Source organism: Lepidochelys kempii, chromosome 11, assembly GCF_965140265.1.
Source record: "Lepidochelys kempii isolate rLepKem1 chromosome 11, rLepKem1.hap2, whole genome shotgun sequence".
Classification (NCBI taxonomy): domain Eukaryota; kingdom Metazoa; phylum Chordata; order Testudines; family Cheloniidae; genus Lepidochelys; species Lepidochelys kempii.
In genome coordinates this window covers 9,318,633-9,342,214 of record NC_133266.1, presented here as the reverse complement: position 1 = coordinate 9,342,214, position 23,582 = coordinate 9,318,633, and the positions used below count along the sequence as shown (strand labels likewise).

At 42.0% G+C, this 23,582-nt stretch overlaps 1 protein-coding gene across 1 annotated transcript in view; it reads left to right on the top strand.

Annotated features, from left to right (window-relative positions):
• CLASP1 (cytoplasmic linker associated protein 1) overlaps positions 1–23,582 on the top strand; it is a 267,087-nt gene that overhangs the window by 148,868 nt on the left and 94,637 nt on the right. Inside the window, exons 19-22 of the mRNA XM_073305074.1 lie at positions 251–421; positions 2,145–2,168; positions 17,818–17,925; positions 21,241–21,408. Coding sequence (XP_073161175.1) covers positions 251–421; positions 2,145–2,168; positions 17,818–17,925; positions 21,241–21,408 — 471 coding nt within the window. The remainder of the gene's footprint in view (positions 1–250; positions 422–2,144; positions 2,169–17,817; positions 17,926–21,240; positions 21,409–23,582) is intronic.

The window sequence follows — 23,582 nt, the reverse complement described above, 5'->3', positions numbered from 1 at the left end:
ACCCTAGAGGTGGCCTCTTAGGTCAAGGCTGGGACACATTTGCAGGGCAGCAAGGGGAAGCTTACACTCTCTCTGTGAGTACATTGTGCATCATGGTCTTTCTGGCCCTTTACATGAGCACTGAAGTCTCACACTGGGAACACTTGAACGTTCTTATTCAGTTGCTAACTGGGTGCTTTGAAACGAAGAGTCAAACAAATTAATCCTCACTAGCCTTGATTGTGTGTCTGTTCCCCACCCCTGTCTAAAGCCTCTACAGTGAGTACAAAATCCGTGTCAACCCCAGGATCTCTGCAGCGGTCTCGCAGTGACATCGATGTGAATGCAGCAGCTAGTGCCAAGTCGAAAGTAACATCTTCTGGAGCTTCCACCCCTTTCAGTTCCGCGGCAGCCCTGCCCCCAGGCTCGTACGCATCACTAGGTGAGCCTCTGTGTTCTCTTAGAAAACAGATAATTTCTCCAGTATTATAAACTACGTGACTTTAGTATTAGATGGCTTGTTCTGAATATAAGCCACGTCTCCAACAAGATGGTCACTAGCAGTCCAGAACCAGTCTGTGCTCTCTGGCAACGGGGGCTAAAGAAAAATACATTTCCAGAGGGAATCAGCCTTGCAGGAAACACAGTTTGCTTTGAAACACTTTTCTTTCTTCCTCCGTTTCCAGCACTAATCAGCACATTTATGTTGTGAAGAGATGTTGTTTTGACTCTGACAGTCCAGGGGAGGATACTTGCTGCCCAGTTCACCGTGGTGTAGCCCCTCTGGAACTAAAGAACAAGTTTACTGCAAGTTGTTTTATGCTTTGGGTAGCATTAAGTATGTCTTAGCTGCATTTGATCCTGAGCTAAGGAGCTGTCTCTTCATATAAGTAAGGGATAGAGAAGCAAAGAGAGGAATCTGACTGATTTGTGAGTATGATGTAGTTACTTTTTTGGCCTACGTTAAAGGCACACATTCACCTTCCTCCACTCAGGCTCTTTTTGATGGTTTAAAACATGCTTTGTGTTCCTTTTGCCATTTTCTGTTGCCCCAATTTTTTCATGCTGACAAGTGAAGTCACCATTTGATGTAGAATGTACTTTTCAGGTGGCATGGCAGGCTGCATGGATGAGGAAATACAGTTCAGAAACAGCTAAAAACAGTTGCTAGATTATTTGCTTGCTTGTCAGTTTTCATTAGCCTAGATTTGACCCAGGGAGAGCTAATTACCTGAGCTAGGATCTGATTCTGAAATTTATTGTAATTTACATCAGCCTTACGCTGATGCAACTCCATTGACTTCTACCAGATTAAGTGATTGTAGCAGGTCTCTAAGTGGTATGAGAACAGATACCTTGCCTCCTGTTGTGCAGATTGCTGAACCTTAGCTGTATCAGTTGAAAACTTGACTTCATAGCACAGGATACCCTGGCTCTCTTGTCAGTGTAATGGGAAATACTGTATGAATTATATTAGGATATATGTATATATTCCTTCTGATGGCAGGCTTCACTTACTGCTAAAATCTTTGTCTTAACTTCAGTTCAGTGGCTCCGTTTGTTTCAGTGGTTTTGTTGTGAAGTGTTTGCCCTGGCTTAAATTAGTTGCTCACATTGACTTCATGGTGCAGTGAGAACTGCAGACAGAATACTGGAGTTAAATGCATGTTTCTTGTCATTTCCCAAACTTTAGAGGCTGAACACAGAAAAGTGAAAGTGCTCTGTTAGTCTCACTCCAAAGCAGAGTGTGTTTACTGCTCTTCTCTGATACTCTATTTCTTGTTTAAATGATGCATGGATTGGATCAGCTCTAAAGGGCACTCCTTTCCTTTTTGCCCGTAGAAAAAATTGCACATGCAATTTCCTTTGGTTGCCTTGCCCATTACTCCAAGAGGAATGGGCAAGGCAAGCAAAGGAATGGGATTTAGCAAAGCTGTCTTTAATACATGGTTGCAATGGGACCAAACTAATCTGATGCTAAGACCGGTTCAGATGCTTCATGCTTTGAGTTGCTGATTAACCAAATATTCTTTTCCGGTTTCATTTCTTTAATTGTATTGATTTTTTTGCTTATTTCTGTAGCTAATGTACAGTGCCCACTTCTGTTAATATTACTAACTCTTCCCTATTTACCCTCTCCTTATTTTTTTTAAATTTGCCTAAAGATGGTACTACCACTAAACCTGAGGGTAAGCAGTCTGTCTGTGTGACTGAGGTGTGTCTACAGTTGTACCACCCCATCTGGTCTCTGTTCTCACAAAGTGTTACCTGATTCTCATCTGTGCTCACTGGTGACCTGCATGAAGTGTTGCATGGTTGTTTGGCTCATTATGACACCATTAGGTATATGTCACTTTCTCTCCAAGATCCTCCTTGAGATTAGGCACCAATCTGATTTTATGACTCTCGCTTCCAATCTTTATGTGAAACTAGTTTAAAAGCAATGTTGTATACATGTCTCCATGCTAAAAAGGTGCTGTTGGTTGAAGGTGACCTACAAAAGGATAAAAACAAAGGCTTGTGGTCGTCTGCTTCATTGATATGCATAAAGAAGGTCTGCTTTGTTGTTCTATAAGAAATTTAGGTCATGTCTAGTCTGTTTTTTCAAGGAGACTCAGGGTGGCAGGAGAATTAGTGAAATGATTATATTGCAAATACTAAGGAAGTGAAAGCTAGGAAAGGAAAGGATATTTAGTTAGCCTGTTCAAACCTCTGGGTTTTGTTTGTTTTTGTTGTCTCTTTTTAACTCCTGTGCCTGGTAAACAGTTGAGAGTGAAAACCTTTTTGTTAAAGGCTTAACACCCTTGTCCCTTCATTTAATGGTTGAGAGAGCTCCCACTCCAGTTCCTCCCGAGAAGCCATTTAAAAAAATTATTTTAAGGAAAGACAAGTCTTGATGTTCCTGATATTTCTATAGTAAAAAAGGCAAGCATAAAACTTTCTTTTTGTGGGGGAGGGAGGGAAGGCAAGGAGGATGAGAGTGTTTATGCCGCCTTTACTCATGACGAAAAAGCCAAAAAGCACAACCCCACCCTCCTCCCACCCCCCTTTTGCAAGTCACCTTTTAAGGGATGTATTACTGATTTGTGGGACTGTGTGTGAATACCTAGATGGCTGTTTGTATTAGAATGTAGTTTCCCAAGAAGCACCACCATGTCACTGTGATGTTTGTTTTTCCCTCTGATTTCTGATAGATATATTATTTATAGGGATAGATTTCTACAGTCTCCCGTGCAAGCCCTTATACTTTAGGATCCATCAACCATCGTGTTGGTTTAAATCAGTGTTTCTCAACCTTTTTCTGCTGGTGACCCTCTTTGAACTTAAAAAATAATTGTGACATCCATTACGCCGCCCCCTCCCTCCCCCCCGCAAATTGCCACCCCATATCTTAAGTTTGGGGCTCTGAGCTTCAGCCCCCCCCCCCCCAACAGCTCAGGGCTTCGGCAATTTAAAGTTCATTTACTGGTTTTTTATTTTTTTCCTCATTAGAATATCAGTCCTTATCTAGCTGTTTTTGCTGGAGGAGACTCTGGAGAGAAAAGCAAGGAAAGCCAAACTTTATTATATTCTTCATATTTCAAATGAAAAAATTAACCTCCCCCAGCCCCTTTGTTCTGAACAGTACCCCCTTTTGGCCTCTCCTTACATATCATATAAGATACAAACTCATTTTTTAGGTCACCTCCAAGCAACTGTTTTAGAATCTCCAATTTTTCTGTGCAATGTAGTTTGACCTTTGCAGTGCAGTAGTGCTCATGAAGTATGTGTGTAGTTTTCTCAGGACCAATATCTCAGATTAGGAGAAAGCCAGAAGTGAGATATTCCAGTTAATAAGTGCAAGTTAAAAGCTGAATATCAGGCCATAGATTTAAAAAACACGGTTACCTGGATAGCTCTGTAAAGCACCATGCTTGAAAGTTACCCTGTGCTGGGAGCCATCACAAGGCCTATGCGCAACTTATGTCTTGTGCCGTCCATCTGCACAAAAGTGAATTGGGCCCTAAATCCAGTTAGTACCCACTCCTGCAGCCCTTTCGCCTGTGTAGCTCCCTTGCTCTTCACTGGGAGGTGTGTATGCAGAAAGATTGCAGAATCAGGCCTTTGTAGAGCTATACAAATAGTTACTATGATCCAAATAGCTGGTCATGGCTGCATAGAAACTTTCCCGAGGTTTTCTTTAAGCAGTTACATTCCAGTGGGAAACAAATTCTGAGCTTGCGGTGCAAACCCTGTTAAGATTTCTGTGCTACTATCCCTGGAGAGGGACTGGTGGTTCAGAACCTGCAATACATTAGGTCAGGGGTGGGCAAACTATGGCCCGTGAGCTCCTGCTGGGAAGCGGGGTCTGGGGCTTGCCCCTCTCCAGCCGGGGTGCCAGGTCAAGAGCCGCACCACGCGACTCTGCCCCGCTCCGGTGCTCCAGCCGGGGCGCCAGGTTGGGGGCCGCACCACGCAGCTCCCGGAACAGCCGCATGGCCCCACTCTGAGGGTCGGGGGCCGCTCCATGCGTAGGAGCCGGGGAAGGGACATACTACTCCTTCCGGAAGCCACTTAAGGTAAGCCCCGCTCAGAGCCTATACCCCATAGCCTCTCCCCACACCCCAAGCCCCTGCCCCAGCCCTGATCCCCCTCCTACTCTCCAAACCCCTCGATCCCGGCACAGAGCATCCTCCTGCACCCCAAACCTCTCATCCCCAGCCCCACCCCAGAGCCCTCACCCCAACCCCAATTTTGTGAGCATTCATGGCCCGCCATACAATTTCTATTCCCTGATGTGGCCCTCAGGTCAAAAAGTTTGCCCACCCCAGCATTAGACTCTGCTAACAGCTCTGAATTTGCAAACAGATTGTGGATAGGTGTATTGTTACGAAGTTGGGAAGCTCAGATGGGATGAGTTCTGCCCCTCTTTGGGCAGACGTTGCAGTTTTCAATATCTTTAGTATTCCTGTCAGTGTTCAGCAGTCAGCCAGACTAGTACAATTTTTTCAAATAAAAGTATTATTATAGTATAATGACTTCTCAGACGTTTATTAGAATTTTGAAGTCATTCTAAGCACAAGCTCACACATCTTACAGAAACCTTAGGGCTGGGAGCAAACAAATTACTTGCAGCTCTTGACTTCAAAGTAGTGTGATTTGTTCCTATCAATAAATTGGCAGTTAAGTTTCATATTAAAAAATGCTTTGAACTGATGCCAGCAAGTTAAAGAAGTATGGGCTGGATGAATGGACTATAAGGTGGATAGAAAGCCGGCTAGATCGTCGGGCTCATCGGGTAGTAATCAATTGCTCCATGTCTAGTTGGCAGCCGGTATGAAGCGAAGTGCCCCAAGGGTCGGTCCTGGGGCTGGTTTTGTTCAATATCTTCATTAATGATCTGGACGATGGCGTGGACTGCACCCTCAGCAAGTTTGCAGATGACACTAAACTGGGATACGCTGGAGGGTAGGGATAGGATACAGAGGGACCTAGACAAATTAGAGGATTGGGCCAAAAGAAATCTGATGAGGTTCGGCAAGGACAAGTGCAGAGTCCTGCACTTAGGACGGAAGAATCCCATGCATCGCTACAGACTAGGGACCGAATGGCTAGGCAGCAGTTCTGCAGAAAAGGACCTAGGGGTTACAGTGGACGAGAAGCTGGATATGAGTCAGCAGTGTGCCCTTGTTGCCAAGAAGGCTAACGGCATTTTGGGCTGTATAAGTAGGGGCATTGCCAGCAGATCGAGGGACGTGATCGTTTCCCTCTATTCAACATTGGTGAGGCCTCATCTGGAGTGCTGTATCCAGTTTTGGGCCCCACACTACAAGAAGGATGTGGAAAAATTGGAAAGTGTCCAGCAGAGGGCAACAAAAATGATTAGGAGACTGGAACACATGACTTATGAGGAGAGGCTGAGGGAACTGGGATTGTTTAGTCTGCGGAAGAGAAGAATGAGGGGGGATTTGATCGCTGCTTTCACCTACCTGAAAGGGGGTTCCAAAGAGAATGGATCTAGACTATTCTCAGTGGTAGCAGATGACAGAACAAGGAGTAATGGTCTCAAGTTGCAGTGGGGGAGGTTTAGGTTGGATATTAGGAAAAACTTGTTCACTAGGAGAGTGGTGAAGCACTGGAATGCGTTACCTAGGGAGGTGGTGGAATCTCATTCCTTAGAGGTTTTTAAGGTCAGGCTTGACAAAGCCCTGGCCAGGGTGATTTAGTTGGGGATTGGTTCTGTTTTGAGCAGGAGGTTGGACTAGATGACCTCCTGAGGTCCCTTCCAACCCTGATATTTTGTGATTCTAATCTGTGTGGGCCAGATTCAGAATTCCATTACATTGGTGTAAATATGGAGTAACTCCATTCCAGTCAATGAGGCTTTCTTTGGATTTATGCCATTATAACAGAGATCAGAATCTGACCTTATGTAATTTTTAATATACTGTGAAGGAAACGTTTTTTTTTTGTAACCAATGATCAGGGAAGATATCATCTTTCCAAATAACCTTCCTTCCCTCCCCACATGTAAGATAACCACATGTCCTTGATTTGATTGTGTTTTTCCTGAAGTGAGCATTACTGCATATTTTACAGCACATATTTTACAGGGTAATCTGATGCTAGAAATAAATTTGTACATTTATTATGTCTATATCTGAGCAGCCTGGATATCTCATTTTATAAGGGGTCTGACTTTCATCATAGTTAACCTTTAAATGTTTTTAGAAAATACTTTATATTGGTCAAGTGTTGAAAATCCTTTGTATTTTGCAAACAAATGACTGCAGTAAGAGAGCATGAATTTATTTCTGTGTTCCACATGTCTTAGAAAGAAGGTAACTGATTACCCGTGACTATATTTATATATACATCCAGGAACTTTTCTTATCCTTCTCCCCCTGTATTGAATTAAACCTAATGACTCCAGTTTTTAAACAGATTTTCTGTTAAAGAAGGGGACTTTATAAGGACTGTACTTTCCCTTGCCTTTTTGCCTTATTTCCAAAGCGAGCACAAACATAACCCTTCAGACACTAAAGTCTAACCTCTCCTATAAAGGGAAGAGAATGACATATAGCTATATGAATTTTGTCCATTGGAAAAGAAATAAAACCTAACTGTTTGGTGTATTTGTTAATCTCACAGATTCACACAGAGTGGTCAGGTGAGTGATAAATACTGTTTACTGAGCCTCAACAGAGCATTTGGAGAAGCACAAACTTACAAAAAGATGTCGTCCCTCCTCTGTCCCGCTATCCTTACTTTCATAGCACAGTAGTTTAGCCTGAGTAAGGGCTTTAAGATTTGTCCCTAAATCTGAATGTATATTCTAGCTGAAACAGAGATACTTAGGTGATGGATTTCTTTCCTATTTTGGTCTATGGGTAGGGTGACCAGATGTCCCATTTTTACAGGGACAGTCCTGGTTTTTTGGGACTTTTTCTTATATAGGCACTGTCATAAATATAAAGGGAGGGGTAACCACCTTTCTGTATACAGTGCTATAAAATCCCTCCTGGCCAGAGGCAACATCATGTTACCTGTAAAGGGTTAAGAAGATAAGGTAACCTCGCTGGCACCTGACCCAAAATGACCAATGAGGGGACAAGATACTTTCAAATCTGGACGGGGGTGGTGGAACAAAGGGTTTGCTCTGTCTGTGTAATGCTTTTGCTGGGAACAGATCAGAAATGCAAGCCTTCCAACTCCTGTTAAGTTAGTAAGTAATCTAGCTAGAAATGCATTAGATTTCCTTTTGTTTAATGAATGGTAAAATAAGCTGTGCTGGAGGGAATGTATATTCCTATTTTTGGGTCTTTTTGTAACTTAAGGTTTTCCCTAGAGAGATTCTCTATGTTTTGAATCTGATTACCCTGTAAGGTATTTACCATCCTGATTTTACAGAGATGATTCTGTTACCTTTTCTTTAATTAAAATTCTTCTTTTAAGAACCTGATTGATTTTTCTATTGTTCTTAAGATCCAAGGGTTTGGGTCTGTGTTCACCTGTACCAATTGGTGAGGATTTTTATCAAGCCTCCCCAGGAAAGGGGGTGTGTAGGGCTTGGGGGATATTTTAGGGGAAGACGTCTCCAAGTGGTCTCTTTCCCTGTTCTTTGTTTAACACGCTTGGTGGTGGCAGCATACTGTTCAAGGACAAGGCAAAGTTTGTACCTTGGGGAAGTTTTTAACCTAAGCTGGTAAGAATAAGCTTAGGGGGTCTTTCGTGCAGGTCCCCTCATCTGTATGCTAGAGTTCAGCATGGGGAAGGAACCTTGACAGACGCCTATCTTCTCTTCCTCTCTCTGCCCCATCCCCGCCCCAGGTCCCGTTTTTTCACAGTTGCTATCTGGTCACCCTATCTATGGGGACAACCTATGTCACACTTTTGGCATGCTGTTTATTTGGTTTCCAGGAAAATGTACTTTATTTTACCTATTTATTTAAGCAAAGCAGCACTATAGCATTGTTGTGAGGTGGTTCATTCAACTCCCTATACTCTGGAGGTCCTACATTTTCAGCATAAAATCTGTTGATAACCTTGGATGAGTTGAGATTTGCTTGCAGGGTAAGGCACTTCTTAGCATGAATAAAACTGGCAAAATCTGGTGTCCCTTATGTTTGTAAAATAGGACTTCTGCTAGATGTGGCTGGAATCCATATTGATGCTCATTGTAAACTCATTTATATGAATAACTATATAGTTGATAACCCTTAAGCTTTGTTTTACCGGTAGATGGGCACAGATGCCATCTAGTGGTGAATCAGTTAAAAGATTCTTAGAACCTGCTGCAGGATTTTTTTTATCTTTTTCATCACGTGGAGGAGAACTGGCTCCTCATGTAGATATGTGATCTCACACAGAGAGAATATCAGTTATCGTCTGTGTTCGTATCAGTTACTAAAATGTGATTGTGATTATTTTTTTCCAAAAGCGCTGAGTTGATTAAACTATATTATGGATTTATATTTATTAATTTTCAGACAGTACATTTAAAAGAACTTTCCTTCACAGAGGAACATACAGGCTAGATCCTGCAAGGTAGCATGCACTTCTACCTCCCTCTGCATCCGGTGGGAGTTGAAGGTGCTCATTATCTAACAAAAGGAGCTCAGAAATTTACATGATGGAGCCCTTGAGCGTAAGAATTGTTCAGAACAAATCCTTTTGTTTATTTCAGTGTGTGAATACATGAAAATGACCAACTTAAGTGTTTTTAATATATCATATTTATATACATAAAAGAATAAAATTATTTCCAGCTTGAGATGTTGGGCCAGATTGTGATCACAGTTATGTCTTTGTAAATCTGATGCCACTCCATTGAAGTCAATGAAATTATGGTGGATTATTTGGATAATATCTTAGAAATATATCTGCTTCATCTCGTTATTTATACACTATTGGATAAATTTACCAAACTTCTGCATTTGTTACAAACCTGAACTTGGGCCTGGTTCACTGACTGTCTTTTTAAAAATTACCAGGGCTTTTTAGTCTTTAAAACCACTTAACACAAAGCCCTTCCAAAAGCTTTCTGTACTGAGAGCAGAATATGGCCTGATAGGTCAAGTTTCAACCAAGGGCAAATTTTTATGCCTGCATATTATGATTCCTAGAAAATAGCCTGGGCATTTCCTTTATCTGTTCTCTTTACAGTAACATTGCCATGGAGCTACAGTAATTCTTTTGGAGAGGGTCAGAAAAATTAGTGATTACAAATTATGACTCATTGCCTCTGCAGTTCGAATTGATATGAAAACAAAGCCAGTGAAAGAAAGAAAGAGCTTCTTTTTGCCCTGCCTTTTGGGAAGTAGCTATTAATTGGTGGGATTTGATGCATTTTTCTAGTAAGTGCTGCATAAAATTCATTATTCCAACTGGGATGTAATGACTCAGTAGAGAATTTGCATTTGCTCATAGTCAGAGGCAGCACAGTTGGACTATGTGCAAATGCAAATTCTAGGATACAGCATCTTGCTTGCAGGTTACTCAGAGACCCTAGAAAAATGCTTTCTGTTACTGTAATAGTGGAATCTGTCTTACAAGCTATCATATATACTTGAGATTTTCATAGCAAGCCAAAGGATTTAGATCTGTTTTCCATTATTTTTAATGGGAATATGTGGCTAAATTCTACAGACTAATTTAAAAATCGTGTGTGTGTGTGTGTGTGTGTGTGTGTGTGTGTGTGTGTGTGTGTGTGTGTGTGTGTGTAAACTCAACTTTGGGATAGTGTTGTTTCCATATGCTTACAGTGTGTGTGTGTGTGTGTGTATATATATATATATATTGCTGTAACCAAAAGGAAACAATAGTATCCCAGAGGTGAGTTAATAATGTATGAATTATCCTAGAATCCCTCTAGGTTGTGTTCCATCTCAGGCAGACCTGCCTGCAGGGATCTAATGAAATAATGATTTTGATTTCCATGTGATCATCTTTGTTTCTGATTTACATAAGCACAATGACATCCATAGAATATCAGAGTTGGAAGGGACCTCAGGAGGTCATCTAGTCCAACCCCCTGCTCAAAGCAGGACCAATCCCCAATTTTTTTTGCCGAATTTCCCAATGTTTTGGGGTTCCGTGTTTGTGGCATCTGTTGCACCAGCATGGCAACACCTGCTTGGGCGAGAGGGTGGGAAAGGCTTCTGCACACATCTCTCTCATTTAAATCCATTCATAGTTCAGGTTGCTCAGCTAACTCATTATTCAGTGTTTGGGGGATGGGAAAGGTTTGGAATCTTCAGCAGTCATTCACAGAGCAGGAACTTGAAAGTGTTTGGTATATGATCTGTAAGATTAAATGCCCTGGCTATGGATAAATAGATAGACTTTTAACTGGTAAAAGTCAGAGACCATAACTTTGGAAAGAACAATCATGGATAAGGTGAAGACCAGCTTTCCGTTTAAAGTTCAGCTGTTCGAAGTGCTTTAAAATCTGGACAGTTAATTGGATTGTGTTGAAATTTGGTGTGTATCATGGGGGCCCAGGGTATTGTCAAACTTGGGGTCATTTGGCCAAGGAGTTCCTGCAACACATCTCCCTGAAAAAGCAGCTTTTCTTAAAGTTGCCACATTCTGTCAGTGTTTTTTCCCCTCACAGACAGAGATCAAACCAGAGCTCAGGTCATTGCACCAGGATCTCAAATGCTCAAGGGACCCCCAACAGAGTGCACGTCATCCACCAGTCCTTTGGGGGACTTCAGATTAAAATGTTATTGAAAAGCAGTTTGCTTCTCTAGGTAGGCATGCTAGGGCTTTCGTGCCTATTCATGTGCCTAATGGATTATACTGAGCATGTGCAGAGAGGGTAATTACCTGGAAAACTACCTTTATATCACAACACTTGAGTGGCTCTGAGAGTATGTTATGGTTACTGAATCTGAGACCAGTCTGGGCACTGAGAATTCCAGTCCAACCTAGTGCAGAAATGTGGAGTAAAAACAGCAGGTATATTGTGCTAGTCTGCCTCTGTCAAGGTTTTTATTTTGGGGAAATATAATCACAGTATAGCACAATGTCCAGAAGGTGCTTGAAACCATCTTTTGAAAAGAAACTGTGCAAGCAAATGCTCACTGGGAGGGGAGAGTGTTTAGGGGTGGAAAAGTGGTTGGGGAGAGGGGTTGGGATCAGGTGAGGAGACTGGGGGACTACGAAGAGATGGGGGGACATCGAGAAAGGGGGTGTTGGTGACACTGGGCACTACTCTAGGAAACTCGGAAGGGTAAAAGACCACAAGTGTCGATGAAGCCCTCTTGCTCTAGGCCCAGGCAAACTGAAGCTCCTCCGCTCCTTAAACTTTCTGTAACCCTGCAAAACTATAAAAAAGCTAGCACACAAACAAACAAATTTGCACACGGCTCGCTAGCCAAAACCAGCTTCGGCCAAAAAAACATATAAATAAAAAATATTTAAGAAAAACTAGTAACAAATATAACCAAATAAAGCAAAGCTCAAGCAATGCTAATAAAAAAAAAAACATAACTAGCCGCTTTAGCTAATTAGCTACAATATTATACAAAACAACAAATAATTAATTATATATACTTATATAATTAAATAAAAATATAAATTATATAATGTAATCTGCATTCAAAGCTGCAAAATTTAAAACAATTCAGTCTCCCTGCGCCATATCTAAAGCTTCAAATAAAACTCTCTGCTTCTCCACCCCGTTGTAGTCATTGGTGCAACGCACACCGGGCAACAAACCCAACTGTTGCTTGCCTCGGGCACTCTGTGCCGGCAACAGGGGGGAGTGATGAGGGACTGGGGGAGAATAGGGGCAGATGTGCCTGTAAGTTCCACATTCCCTTCCTGTCTGTGTACCATGATCTGGTGGCCCACAGCCTGTCTTCAGGGATGTGACCCTGCCCCCCACCCCCCATTTCCTGCTCCTCATCTTGTGAACCAGGTTCTGGAGGGACCTTTCCTATCAGGGGATGTCTGAACTCCTCACCCTCTGGGATCTGGGGGTCCCTGCCCCCCGGAGGAGTCTGAGCCCAGCTGCCTGCCCCCATGTTTGCACACCAGGATCTAGGAGCCCATGCGCATCTGTGAGGGGTTGACCCCTCCTTAACTGCCCCCACCTCCTGTGACTCAGATTATGGGGGTATCTAAGCCCCTCTCACTATCCCCCCATATGAGCCAGGATCTGGGGAACCTTGCCCCTCTGGGTGGGGGAGGCATGCTCAGCATACACCAAGAACACACTGCTGAGACTGGGATGAGGAGGTGAGAACAGGTTATACTTGACACAGGTCAGAAACTCTCCAGCACTGGGGAGAGGGGAAGGGAACACCCAGGGATGTGAATGGAGCAGTTCACACATCTCAGACTACATTCATCTCCATGAGGTATTCTCTTTCTGCTGATTTCAGAGTAGCAGCCTTGTTAGTCTGTATCCGCAAAAAGAAAAGGAGTACTTGTGGCACCTTACAGACTAACAAATTTATTTGAGCTTAAGCGTTCATGAGCTACAGCTCACTTCATCGGATGCAAATAAATGTGTTAGTCTCTAAGGTGCCACAAGTACTCCTTTTCTTCTTTCTGCTGAGAACATCTCATTGAGATGAAGGGCCACTTAACACCCCTCTGAGCCTGCTGTGGTGCTGATGGAGATGAGTGCCTGTCCCCTCCATTCTCCCTCTCATTTTATAAAATATTATAATGGAGCCCCAGCTCTGTTCTAGCTAAGGACGGGAAGTCCCAAAGGAGGACTCCTTAGTGCTCTGATGTCCATGTGCTTGTGCGGGTTCTTGAAATTTGCTGTGCCTCATGGGAGCGTAGTCTGGGGTTAGTGATTCAAATGTGAGGACAGCTGAGCAAGGAGTTCCCATGATACAGCCCCAGGAAAAAACCTGCATTTTGTTAAATTCACAGATTCTAGCAAGTTTGAATTCTGAAAGCCACCCTGGGCAGAAATCTGAGAATGAACTGTAAACTTTAGGGGAAAATCTGCCTATGTCAAGGCGTTTGGGTTTGTTTTGTTAGTTAGTTTATTATTATATTTTATTTTTCAGAAACGTAATCTGAGTATAGCAAAATATTCAGAAGGTGCTGAAACTATTTTTTGAAAAGAAAATAAATTGCACACATGAATACTGACTGTGAGGGAAAGGGTGATTGGGGGGCAAGGGTAGGCGGTAGTAGAGGAAGATAGGTCTGGGTCTGCAGCAAAGGATGGGGGCATTGTGAGGGGGATAAATGGCAATGTGTGGAAGGGGAGGGAAGGGTTTGGAGGGCTTAGGTAAGGGGGAAGAGAGTAGGGGTTGGGGGAGGAGAAGATACAAGGGGTTGGAGAATGTGACGGGTAGCAGAGGAAGATGGGAGTTTAGGAATGGAGGGGTTTGCTAGCCCTGAATTCACCCCTTCCGTGTGTATGTTGGGATCTGGGGGAGCCCTACCCCTCTGCAGTGCTCTGAACCCCTGTCCCTGCCCACTGTGCTTTCCGGGATCTTGGGGACCCTGCTCCTCTTCAACTCACATTTCTGAAAACCAGGAAGTACAGAGTTAAGGGAAATGCCCCCAGAACCTTAACTCTGCTCTCTTTGGGTGGTGCCCCACTAACATGCACACTCCCACTTGGTCTTTTCACTAATGGACAGGTACTACCTGCACTTGCCCTGTGTTCGAACGGTCAGCCTGCTCCCCAGACAGAATACCACCCTTGTAAAATGTAACTACTGCTTTATACCCTTTCCTAACCCCTTCACACTAGCTCACAGGATAGCACTTAAACCTAAACTTTCCCATACCCATCATTGAATCCACAGACTGCTCTTATATCCCACCTCACTACTGACAACACCCATGGCAAGAAGCCCCCAGGGCCCTGCTACTGACAAGACCTACACAATTCTGTACTGAAATGATGCAGACTGGAACCGCAAGGCACACTGGTACCTCTTTCTTTTGATAATCACCTGTGGGGACTCAGAGCGAGATCGTCTCATGTCACAAGCACAGCTCTTCCAAGCTGTGCCAACTTCTTCTTCCACCATTGAATGCAGTGATACATAACACAGTGAATGCAGCTAGAGTGCGTGGAGGTAATTCCCAGGGCCATTGTCAGCTCCAGAGTTAAGGTTGCATGAGTCTTTCACTTCACTCTGTATTTCCCAGTTTTCAGATGTTTGAATTTTGCTGAACTCATTGTTCCAGAAGGGCACAAGCCATCACTGGGCAACCTCTGTGTTAAGTTTTCTGCCATTTCATATGATTCAATAGAAATGGTCTGGGACAAAATAATCCCAGAGTGACCTGTTATCATAACGGTATGATATATCTACCCTTATATCATCATTATGTATCAATGGGAGATGAGTTTTCAGTGCTTTCATATAATGGCACAGTATCATGGAACAAAGATGGGATAGCATCGTGTTATGCTTGGAGTCACAACTCTGCAATGCTTGAAATTAATTTAGTTCTCATCAGTTGCTGGGCTTGCACCATGTCAGGCAAGCATATGGAAATGGGGAGAATGCCACACGTTTGTGGATTAGGTAACCGCAATCTCACTTGCATGGTGGTGGGACATCTGCTTGTCTTTCAATACAGTTACATGCTCAGTTACAAATACAGTGCCTGTTTAAGAGGATGAGAAAATTTAAGTCCTATTACTAAAATAAGGATAAAACTCTGCTCTCAGATCAAGGTGGCCATTCTCAGTGTTGATATCTCTCCCCCAACATGTGAGGAACCCCCACTGAATTCAGCAAGAATTTTGTGCATGGTAGAAAGACCAGATATCAGTGTTGAGATCTGCCAAGCAAAACAGAAGGCAGACTTTTACTTAGAAGCCCTGATTCAAAGCCCAGGGAAGTCTTATCATTAACTTCAAAAGGCATTGGATTGGGCCTGAATGCTTTATTAGCATGGCTGGAAACAAACATGCACTGATTTATTTTGACATTTGTGTTCTGTTCCTCTAACTCTTTCCCTCCTACTTAATGGGGCTGGCATTTAAAAAGAAAAATGATATCTTGGTTCTTCCGCAGGAACATCTTGATGTCTTGGAGTTTAGCCTTGTGTTTTATAAATGTAGAACAATTGTTTATTACAGTTAGTTCCGATTTCCTTCTGCTGTTTAAGAAATCAATTTCTTATTTTATCAGACACAGGAGGAACAGAAAAATTCTGGGACCTTGAACTGAAAAAAGTGGGGGAGTGCACGCAAAAGGAAAATGTCAGACTCCTTCCATCTTATCCGTACTGTCAGGGCAGGCTGACCTCTAGCACATACAGGTTACTGATGCTATTTCCCTGTGAAATCCGTTACAGTTTAGGCGTTGAATTTCAGCTTATCAGCACAGTTGCCATCCGGTACTTTGTACAGTTCTCAGTCCTTTCCATCGGTATCTCAAAAAGTTTGAAGGATAAGATAGAACAGATTAAACTCTTGTATGGAGTTGCCACCTCCAAAGATACGATATGGGCCTGTGTCACCCTCACTTTTTCTTTTCTTCACACACAGTACTGCTGCTGCCACTGAAGTCTAGAAATAGAGCACAGCCTGCATGCCAAATTTTGCACAAATTGTGCAAACCCACCAAAATCAGTGGGATGTAAGTCAGCATAGAATTTACCACATTGAGGCAGGGAACATATGGGGCTAGATATTCTCTTGTGCTGGAGCTCTCCTGGGTGCAGAGGAAGTGACAGGGAGCTGGGGCTAGTCCCAGCCATGTGATGCTCTGAGCTGCTGCCAGTTCCACCACTGACGTTCGGTCTTTAATGGAACTTACACCGGGATAGGGATAGCACAGCAGCGTTCTGCCATGTCCCCTACTCCCCGCTGATGCATCCCCCTCCTGTGCTAGATGGGGAGCAAGGCAGCAGATACAGACCCGGATCACTATATTTACACCCACCAAAAGGAACTCTCTTCTGGGCAGTGGTGATTGTATATTGGCCCCTTTTCCTGAGCAGTGCTTAGGGGCTGCAATGCTGTAGAGAATCTGGCCCAGCATTTCTACTGTGCCAAGTCTAGAAATATTTTTTCAATGGGAAAATCTCTGTAAATTCCGAAGCCTACTTAGCTATTGTTTTTAAAACAGGACACTGAAAATACATGTATTCTAAATTCAGATTCAACCCATGTTTCTCACCTCTCATCTCCAAATGTGAACCTGTTCTTATGTTTGTTTTTCCTCTGAAACTGAAGTTTCCTGTTAGAAATACTGTCTGGCAGGCTTATCAGAAGTGTTTTCCAGCCATGTTACCAGTGTTCTGAGAGCTCTGACAGAAAAAACATAGCTGTCAGTCTGTTCAGTCAATCCCAAACTACCGACCTCTGTCTTGTCCTGTGTGCATTGGTCTTGTCTCATAGGAAGTGTGAGCTCTTCAGGGCAGGAAGTGTGCATCTATCTGTGTTTGTAATGCCCCAGTTACATTTATGGTACCATGTAAATGTTCGATACCAACAACAGTGGCGACAGATTTATGTGATCGGTGGATGACATTGTCCAGAATGTGTAATCTTTTACATGCCTCTTTATTTCCTCTGATTATCATGCCTGAAACTTGAACTTGTTCTCTGAATGCAGTGTTGGTACTGGCATCAGTCCCAGGACTGTTTCAAGTTTGGCTGAGAACGGAGGTGTTGAAAAGTACGGACAGAGGTTTTCTTTTTGTTGGTCTTAATCATCATTCCTTTTCTAGCAACTAAAGACTCATAATTGTGTCCAAGCATTGGAAAGAACATACTGTCGGGAACAGCCCTGACCAAGCAGGGACATGCACTGAACAAACTAATGGGTCTTTTCCAGCTAAAATTTCTGTGAGGGAGAAATAAAAAGGACTCTGAACAAGAAACTTTATACCAATTCTTTGCTTAAAAAAATAAAGGGCAGGTACAGGATTTCTCGCACAGCGTTGATTGCATTGCATGGGACTCTCCATTACAATTAAAGCTGCACTAACTTGGGGGGTAAATATGCTGAATTTATATACACCAGGGGTAACTCTTAGAGATGACTTTTCCAACATGAGCATAATGGGCACACCTGAGACAAATACATATGGCCAGGTGGTGTTAGCAAAATCTGTCACTGAGGCATGCTTGTTTGCAAGCGTAGATAGGGGTACGAAAGCATTGGTGCCCAAATGTGAGATTTTCTGGGTGCACCTGTTATGCCCATATTAGCAACTTTGTTCCTTCTTGTCAAAAACAATTTTGATTGCGTTTTAAACTGCAAGTGCCACTCCAGGGAATTCATTTCTTATCGTTGTTACTTTTGCAAAAAAAAAATTCAATATAGAACAGACAGCAAGTTAGAAGCCACAGCAAAGTTTCCCCTTGGGCCAAGCTGCTAACATTCCACTTTTCTTTGCATTCCCCAGGTCGGATCCGTACGAGGAGGCAAAGCTCTGGAAGTGCCACAAGTGTTACCTCAACGCCTGCCGATACCCGAGGCCGCAGCCGTGCTAAAGTAGTTTCACAGTCCCAGCGTAAGAAGCTTTTCTTTTAAGGGATGGGAAGGAGCTATATTTATTAATATTATCTCTTATTTGTATTGTGGCATAGCCTGAGGGCCCCAGCCAAGAATGGGGCCCCGTTGTGCTAGGCACTGCATGCACATATCACAGAAAGACAGTCGGCCCCAAAGAGCTCACGGTCCAAGTCGTCGTTAAATAATAGGGCCTGAGATTTAAATACTTAAGCATAGAAATTGCTGTTTTTCTGTTCATTGCACAGCACAACCAAAAAATTCCAGTCATGTAAAGTTTGTTACTATATATCAGACTAGATAATATATATTGGACTTCTGTAAAGTACAACTTAGTGAGACACCTTCCTTGTATCTCCAGCCTGCTACTGTCTGTTGGGTTCTTGTTCTCCCAAGCTTCTTTTGCTTATATTATCTCATCTCCATATGTGTTAAGAATGAGCTGTCTAAGTTAATGTGTAAAATCCTACATAGATTTAGGAGGAAAAGATGTGCTCTCTGATCCACATGGCATATCCTGGCTCTGAAGTTCCGGTTGCATGGCATGATTCCCCCATGAGGGGAGAGCAGAATATCTGCCATATGGATCTGAGAGGAGAATTTTGACCCAGAACTCAGAAGGTTTGCATATGGGGAGCATGTTTCCAAGGAGAGGAAGTGCCTCTTCATAGACTGAGGAATCTTAAGTTTGTGTGGGAAGGTGGGAAGAGGACTCTTTGTTATGAGGACTTGTCTTGCTTTGCAGCCTCACTGAAAAATGTCTGCTCTGTTCATGGCATCACTTCTTCACTGAATGTCAGGCTAGAGGGAGGAGGGAACAGTTTTAAAGTCATTATATTGGAGATGGTTTCAAACAGAAAACCTCAGGCCTTGAACACCTTCATACTATGGTGGTGATAGTCTGGGATTTGGATGCAGAGATCCAAACCCACCTCAATGGCTTTGGATCCATGTCCAGTCCAAGCAGGAAATGACCTTTTTCCTGATTCCGGTTCAGATGAAGCTGAAATATCTCAAGAAGGATTTCAGTTCACGATGGTGGAAATCTTATTAGATCAGCTGATCTCTCAAGGCTTCTCCCATTTGGTGCTGAAATCTCTCTGGAATGGCTTGTGCAGCTTCAAGGCAGTCAAATCTAAACCCGATCCCTAACCCTAGTTTGGCATCAGATCGCAACGCCAGCCAAACCCGGATCTGAACACCATCTCTTAGGCCAACCTCTGCATGAAATAAACCACTCTAGAGTGCAAATGTAATACAGATATAGGGCCAAATTCTCCTCTGACTCACGTGCTGGGCAACCCTGTTGCCTTTTTCAGAGTAGCCCAGCTGTAAGTCAGGGAGAATTTGGCCCACCATAGATGATTGTCTTCACTCAAAGAAATTTATGAGCCTAGAGAAATTAAGTGGCAGTGGAAAAATGTACGCAAGTTGGGCCCAGCTACTTATCAGCACATTAACTCACTGTATTTTGCAGAGGCTTAGGAGTAGTGTATGTTTGTAAATAAATCAGTTCACATTATGTATAACATAATGCATGCTGAACTCTGTATTGTCTTACTGTCTTTTAATCCACTTTTTGCCTGTCCTTTGGTATGCTCTCATAAACAAGGATCCAGATCAGCTAATCCTGCTGGTGGTAAGAAACATTTTCCGTTTCTCACGGTCTCTTTCTCATGTGCTCTCTTGTTCACAGTTGTTAACTATTTCAACATCTCGGGTCCCCCACCACATTATTCACTGTGGGAGGTTGAAAAGGCATGTTCTTAAAATAAAATCAAAATGTCAGATTTGTATTGTGATCACTTCAGCTTTTCCATGATAATTAATGTGATAAACATACGTTCTGTGTAATGAGGGCACCCCTTTGTGAAGTTACTGTAGGAATTGCGAAGAAGATCCTGCGATTTAAACCCTAGATGTCAAATTGTTCTATATCAGTTCAACCCCTTTGAAGTGGAATCACACCAGTGTAACTTGGAGGAGTATTTGGCCTTCAGAGTGCTGCATTAGTGTAAAAGAGGAGGTACATGTGTTTAAAATCAGTCACAAATGTTCAGAGCTTTGGCGCGCTCCCAGTGCCATATGTTGTGGTGGTGGTTGTGGGGGGCAATACATGACTTCAGAGCTTCAATCTTTGCAAAATGTCACCCTGCAGAGAATAGGAAAGGGCAGGTAAGTTTATAATGTAACTCTGATGTTTCAAGTATTTTTCTATCAACTAATAAAGTTGTGTAAACTTTTAGATTAGAGACTCCAGATCAATTTCTGTCTCATCTATTATTAGTTGTGTGAATTAATCTTCTGATGGAAATGGTTAGAGCTGGATATATATAAAATATTTAAAAAACAACAACCCATGAATATTGTTCAAAATGTTATACTTGTTTGATTCTTTGCATGCCTTTCAGAAGTACTTTCCCTGGATATTCTAGCAAACAAGTTTATTGACAGTAGAGCTCACAGCTACCACATATTTTCAAGGTCGTCTTTATACAGCTAAGGAAGCAAAAAGGGTCCCAAGTCCAGTTCTTTTAAAATCCTTTGTGCTTAGCTTTAAGCAAACATCAGGGAGAATAAACTTGGAGTTTGAAAACATGAGCATTCCCGCCCAAAACTTGATTCTATGAGTTTCTTAGATCCAACCAGACAACAGAAACATACCGTGGAAACCATGTGTCCAGTCAGAAATGCCAAATGCAGCTCAGATTTCAAATATTAACTAATGAACAGCTTGAATACTCTGTGTGAATAAATCTTGGTCAGTAGGCCGTTTGCACAGATCAGAGTCTAGAAAAATGTGATCTGTTCATGGACAATTCAAATAGACAAGAACAGACAAAATTGACCAGATATTACTATATGTTACAAATAGTTCACCCAGCTGCAAACTTACAGCTAAGCAATTTAATTTTAACCAGTCAAACACATATACAAAGTAAATGTTTGTGATGACCAGCTGTGGTGACGTATCCACAGGCTATATATGATTGGGTCATTTATCTTAATCTACTAGAATTCTGTTGTTGAGATGGGGTTCTTAATTTTCCCCCACTGGATTATTTTATCTAAAAATTTGTTCTTTAGATGCACTGGCCAGACAGGCTGAATAATACAAGCCCAATTGTTGAGTTGTGTATTGTGTAGGGCCTGAGCCAAAGCCCATGGAAAGACTTACTTTAACTTCAGCAGGCTTTGGATCAGTCTCTTAGATGGAGCCCTCTTTATTTCAGGCCCTGTTTAAAAATGATTAAAATCCCTATCTTGAATTGTCCAGAAGATTTATCATGCTTCCTTACTTCTGGTTCCTTTGTAGCTGGCAGCCGGTCTAGTTCCCCTGGCAAGCTGTTGGGAAGTGCATACGGTGGACTGACCAGTGGAACAGCCAGAGTCCCACCAGTGCCATCATCCTCAGAGAAACGCAGCAAGATCCCTCGAAGTCAGGGATGCAGCCGAGAGACAAGCCCCAACAGAATAGGACTAGGTAAGAATTCTTACCGACATGACATCTCGACCAGCTTGCCCAAGGGAAGGTAATTCATGCTAACAAGAAAACTACATGACTGCATTTTACCATCATGCACTTTTGAATCCTTAAATTATTAAATTAATTTCAATGTGAGGAAACATTATTAGTGATTCAGTTTTTAAAACGTCATTTTAATTTTCCTTGTTGATATCTGTTTTCAGAGTGGGTCAAAAGAGTGTATCGTGCCTTCTGTTTGAAATTGTGGCATCATCTTTGTTATTTCTGAATCAGGATGAAGAAAGAATTAAGTGAAGGGGAAAGCCCACCATTGCAAAAATCTCACGCTTAAATACAACTGTATGGCCCAATCCTGCGAGGAGCTGAGCAACTCCTGTGAAATGCTGAACACCCTCCGGCTGAAATCTCTGGGAATTGATTGAAGTCAGAGGGCACTCAGCACCTTGCAGGATTGGGACCTGTTTTGGGAAATATGGCACGATGAACGGTTTATGTGCATCACCTCATACATCCTGGAGTCTTTTATTAGATTGCATTTTAGATTCACATGCTAAGTATTTTGCTCACAGATATTTTTGTCTATGTGGAGACACATTGGCTGTTGTATAAATATTCTGTATGCACTTTTATTTTCAAATTTACCAGTGATCTCTCTAATTCGGTTTAAATCAGTTGAACAAGCATTATTCCAGAGATGTTCACAAACACAGCTGTCCTTTTGAATGAAAGCAGAAATGATTCTCTGTATATGTTCTGTGGACAAGCCAAAGCTATACTTAGTGCCGCTAATGTGAGTATTTGCAGAAATTAACCAAAGTTTACACGGGAAAAGAAATTCTTAGAAATGATTTTTTCATTAAAAAAAGGATAATATAGTTTTACAGAGCTTATAAGAAGTTGCAGCTAAACTCATTGTGTGAAGTTGTAGCCTCGTTGAAGTAAATGAGTTTTTGCCATTGGCTTCAATAGGGCTAGGATTTTAGCCATCATCTTTTAAATTTAAGCCCCGTGCTCAGTGTATAACATATTAGATGTCAACATAGAAGTACTCCTTATTTATTTATATTTCAGATTTATTGAAATGATCTTAGGTCTCTCTAAGAGTATATCCTGAATTATGATCCATTAAATTTTACATTATTTATGGTGAATATTTTGCAAAATTAAAATTTCTTCTCCTCTGATGTTATCTATTTTTATTATGTCTGTATAAATATATTGTGCTTTTTTGTTTAGTGTTTTTAAAATCCAAGCTGCCCCCTTACTTACTGAAGTTAACTATTCTACTGTCATTCTGCAAACTGGTATTGTCCGTTAAAATGAAACAAACTCTGATATTACCATGTTTATGCTGATAATCATGTTACATGGACTATTTTGAAACAGTCCTTATTATCTGAAGGGAATTTATTTTGCATAAATCACTCTTGGGTTGTGTGCATTCAACTAAATTATGGGAGCCTTGGAGAATTTCGTATAAAAGTGTAACTTATATCCCGTCACTTTTATATGCCTCCCCTGCAAAAATCATCAGTTCTTGTTCCTTGGGAGTGTGAGGACTCTATCAAATCTGTCAGTCTTTTCTTTCCTTCCGGGTTGATGGTTGAAGCCTATTCTTTTGTGCTGTCATTGGAATCAGGGTGTTTTTTGAGTTTTGTATTGGTTTAATACTCAAATGTAGAAACTCTGCAGCTTTATTGGACCTTTAAAAAAACTAGACACTAGACAAAGCAATAACATTTGTTTGGATTGAGTTATATTTTGAAACTTAAACTTTAAGATCGCACAGTCCTCTTTGCAACCTCTTCCCCAGGTATTAATTACCCTGTATTTTGGTTGTTAAATTATTTTATATTTTACTTTCTTAAGAGTCTCAGATCCTTTTTACCCTCACCAGTCATAGAGCTGCCCATTTAATCAACTAGCACCTCCCATCCAGTACATCCTACGCTTATTGATAGGCTCTCTCGGGCTCTGATTCAGGAAGGTTCTTAAGTATGTTAAGCAAGTGAGTAGTTACAGTGGGACTTACTCATAGGCTTAACATTATTCACATGCTTATCTGCTGTGCTGAATCGGAGCCTTAGCTTTGAGGGAAGTGTTTAGTAGTAAATGGCTTGATTTTCAAATGTGCCCAACTCTTGCAGCTGTCTTGGATGTTCATTAGTGTT